Raw genomic sequence first — 925 nt, forward strand, 5'->3', positions numbered from 1 at the left:
TATTATTATTATTATTATTATTATTATTATTATTATTATTATCATTATTATTATTATCATTATTATTATTATTATTATTATTATTATTATTATTATTATTATTATTATTATTATTGCTAGGGTGGTGTGGATTGGCAAGAGCGTTAGAGCATTGGACAAAAATGCTAAGCAGTGTTTCTTCTGGCTTTTCAATTCTGAGTTCAAATCCTTCTGGAGTCAAATTTCGCCTTTCATCCCTCAACGGTCGATAAAACAAAGTTCTGCAGAGTTGCTGGTATCGACTAGCCAGCATCACCCACCCTACACTCCCACCACAACTCATAAAATTGTTAGTCTTGTGTCTAAATTAGAAACAAGTTGTAGTAGATGAAACATTTTACTTGTTTTAATATAACTTTATTTTAGATACATGCTGTTTGTTTGGACGTTATTGTTCGGAAAATCCATTATCGTTGCTAACGGTGAGTACCCTTGTTTGGTTAACACCTTATATTTTATGATTTTGTTTTGTTGAAAATCCGTTTTGTCTTTTCAGATTACATGTTAAGTATTTTTGGTTTAATTCAATGATAATCTATATTGGCTAATTGCAAAATTGCAGCTCCTTTGTTTAACCAGTTCAGTTATAGAAAAAAAACCAATTTGTTGAAGTTCTCTCGTTCTCTTTTCTTCATGTGTGTGTGTGTGTGTGTGTATGTGTGCATGTATAAAAATATATGTATGCATGGATGGATGTGGATGCATGTATGTATGTATGCATGTATGTATGTATGCATACAGATATGTAATGATATCCATGTGTGTGTGTGTGTGCGTACATTATACGCACACACACACACATATGCGTCTTTGTCTTTTTCTCTTTCTCAATATGTTACATACATACACACACACACACATATATATATATATATATATATATATA

The 925-nt window shown here is 30.5% G+C and overlaps 1 protein-coding gene across 1 annotated transcript in view; it reads left to right on the plus strand.

The window, feature by feature from the left end:
• The window catches only part of LOC106871742 (uncharacterized), a 40,570-nt gene that overhangs the window by 11,953 nt on the left and 27,692 nt on the right, over positions 1–925 (plus strand). The window contains exon 2 of the mRNA XM_014918361.2: positions 406–461. Coding sequence (XP_014773847.1) covers positions 406–461 — 56 coding nt within the window. The remainder of the gene's footprint in view (positions 1–405; positions 462–925) is intronic.

The sequence above is a fragment of the Octopus bimaculoides genome, chromosome 8, assembly GCF_001194135.2.
Source record: "Octopus bimaculoides isolate UCB-OBI-ISO-001 chromosome 8, ASM119413v2, whole genome shotgun sequence".
Lineage (NCBI taxonomy): Eukaryota > Metazoa > Mollusca > Cephalopoda > Octopoda > Octopodidae > Octopus > Octopus bimaculoides.